The sequence below is a fragment of the Raphanus sativus genome, unplaced genomic scaffold (assembly GCF_000801105.2).
Source record: "Raphanus sativus cultivar WK10039 unplaced genomic scaffold, ASM80110v3 Scaffold3368, whole genome shotgun sequence".
Classification (NCBI taxonomy): Eukaryota; Viridiplantae; Streptophyta; class Magnoliopsida; order Brassicales; family Brassicaceae; genus Raphanus; species Raphanus sativus.
In genome coordinates, this window is record NW_026618674.1 from 5527 (window position 1) to 8437 (window position 2911).

General features: G+C 35.2%; 1 protein-coding gene across 1 annotated transcript; it reads right to left on the reverse strand.

The window, feature by feature from the left end:
• Positions 1 to 200: 200 nt before the first annotated feature.
• On the reverse strand, positions 201 to 2468 carry LOC130506533 (NAC domain-containing protein 43). Its single transcript, XM_057001217.1, has 3 exons — positions 2197 to 2468; positions 1568 to 1854; positions 201 to 1052 (listed from the first exon to the last, which is right to left on the reverse strand). Exons 1-3 carry the CDS (start codon positions 2381 to 2383, stop codon positions 423 to 425), a joined length of 1104 nt encoding a protein of 367 aa, XP_056857197.1. The 5' UTR covers positions 2384 to 2468; the 3' UTR covers positions 201 to 422.
• Between the last annotated feature and the right edge of the window lie 443 nt (positions 2469 to 2911).

Genomic DNA, 2911 nt, shown 5'->3' on the forward strand with positions numbered 1-2911 from the left:
ATAGTTGTTCAGAAAAAAAAGTTCCTGAAAAAAATATTTCCTTTTGCAATCTTCTAGAAGCAAAACCATTGAATATTTCCGTTCTTTTTGATCATCAAAAAAAAAAGTTTTATTTAATGGTTTTGCTTCTAGATTCTAGAAGATTAAATTAACAGATTGATGACATTTTGATTAATGATATTCATACATAATGCCTAACCCCATCTATAACGAAATCTCTCCTTTCGAGATCTTTATTCCCCTCTTTTAAAGTTATTTAGTTTTATATCATCTATGTTACAATATTTCACATAACCACTGTAATTATCACAAATCTGACTTCCTTTTTTATGTCTCAACAACTATATGGTATGATTATATCTTTCTACACAAATGTGAAATGTCTTAATGTGTGTGTGTCTCTCTCTTTCCCTCCATTTTCCTTATCCACTACCGTTCGACACGTGGCAAAATGGGTCAGAAGATGATGATAGAGATGACGCTGTCGTGTTCCATAGCTCCATATCCGCTGGATGTTCCTGCGATAAATCATCGTGATACGAACCGGGCCGGTTTAGGTTAGGGTATGGAGATCGGAGGGAAGGTAAGGCGAGGTGATCTTGATCTGCCTGGCTCTCATCGGCGGCTGCGATTGAGTACGATATGGGTCCGTTAAGCTGTGAGGCTACAAGGCGGTCTAAAGCAGACCAGCTAGTAACGAAGCTAGTGTCGACCACGTTGCTGACCTGGACAACATGATTTGTGTCGGGAGAGCTGACATGGCAGTTGTTGTTGAATGTTTGACTGTTAGGGCTCTCGAGGTTTGGGAGTTTCATGAAAGGGTCTAGATTTAGCTCTTCTTTACAAGATCGCCCCATAAGTTCTAGGAATTGCTCGAGACTATCATCGTTTAAGAACTGAGATGAAGACGACGTCCTCGCCATGCCTCCGCCGCCACTCAGGGAAGCTTCTCCGATGGGACTGTTTAGGGTTTTGTGAAGATTCTTCTTCTTGAAAATACGACACACCACCCATCCTTCGTCTTGTGATGCCTCCTCAATAATAATCACCACCTTAAATATTCAAAATAAGATAAATTTATGTTAGTGAAATTCAAGATCGCCCCATAAGTTCTAGGAATTTAAATCTCGTTTTCAAAGAGATCTTGCTTATTCCCTTTAGCCATTAGGTCTCGCTTTACTTGCAATTCGTGTTAGTTCTGCTTTCTAAACTTTTTTCTTGACTAACTGTATTAAATAGTATTTTGTAATTTCCATATGAAATATTTCGTGTCTATATATCTTTGCAATTATAATGTAAACATTTAAACATATATGGCAAGTTTTCAAAAGAAAAAAAAAACATTTAAACATAAATATACTTCTTGACGAAAATATTAGTGCATGTAACTAACTAGTAATACTTTTATAAAAAAAAACTTCTATAAGGGTCAGTGGCTGATAATCAAAATAAAAAGACGAAAACTGTGATATACAATGAGATTTAACAGTCTCACATATTCAAGAGATGGTTGAATCAGATATATCATATATATAACTCGTATAAATGTTATGAAATTGATACATACCTCATGAACGGTGAGATCATCAGGGGAAATAACGTTGTCTTCGAGTCTGTACTCATGCATGATCCAGTCAGATTTTTGGCCATGAGGAGCTCGACCTTTGTAGAAAACAAGAGTCTTTCTCATCCCAATCCTACGGCCATTACTATATATGATCTTGTCGCGGCCCGTTGCTTTCCAAAATCCGACCGTCGTAGCTCGGTTAGTTCTCGTCCCTGTCGGATATTTTTTGTCCTTGTGGCTAAAGAAATACCAGTCGTTTTGAGGCGTTGTTCCTATTTTACACATCTCTGCATAACGGACAAAAACAATCAGAATAAGTTTAACATAAATTATATAGTTAACCAACCAAGCCTATCTTGTAGCTTTTTAGTAAATAACTAACCCTTAATATAAACAAGCAGCAACAACGACTAAGTGTAGAATCTCTGCACCCTAGTCATATTCTCGTAAAAGGATACACGAGAACGTCATATAGCTAAAATTCAATATACAAGATAACATTTATATAAAAGTAAACTATTCAAAACTGAACTAAGAGAGATTGTGAAAACTGAAAAGGAGAAAACTAACCCATAAAAAAATTGATTCATCTTATACAAAAAAAATAATTGTTATTTATGGAAATAAACCTTGAATATCCCAAGGCTCGAGCTTGTTAAGATCAACGTCGCGAATAACGTCGAGGTCGATCTTGATGCTATTTACTTTCTTCCGGAGATAATACTGCAGCAGCTCTTCCTCGGTCGGGTGAAACCTAAACCCAGGAGGTACTTGAGATTGTCCGTTTACTGATATGCTCATAGATTCCGACATCATGATCAACAGATTTCAAGATTATCTAAATCAAGAATCAAGATCAAGAGAACAGAGCATGTACTGTTTTTACAAAAAAATATTTAATAGCTACCAATATGAAAGTTGGAGAGTGAGAGAGCTAGAGGAGACTGAGTCAATATATATATGAGTATTGTTGTCTAAAACAAGATGCACGAGGAAAACACATGTGTCTTTTTGTACACCTTTTTTGTTTTCTTGATTACTAAATTCAACTCTTATTATAGTTTTCCATTTTGTTTTCATTTATTAATTTAAAATAAGTGTGCGTCCAATGAATTTTAGTTTTACGTTTCAATTTTCAATAGTTAATGATTATTTCAGTTTGGTGTTCTTCTCGATTATTGTTTCAACTCTTGTTATATAGTTTTGCTATATATTTCTTTGTTATTAGTTAACTAGTGTACAAATTAAAAGACGAACCTCCCTGTAAAGCCATTTGATTTCGCTTGTCTTTTTCAATAACCTATCATCATATCGACAAACTACAATTATTTGAATGTTACCTTC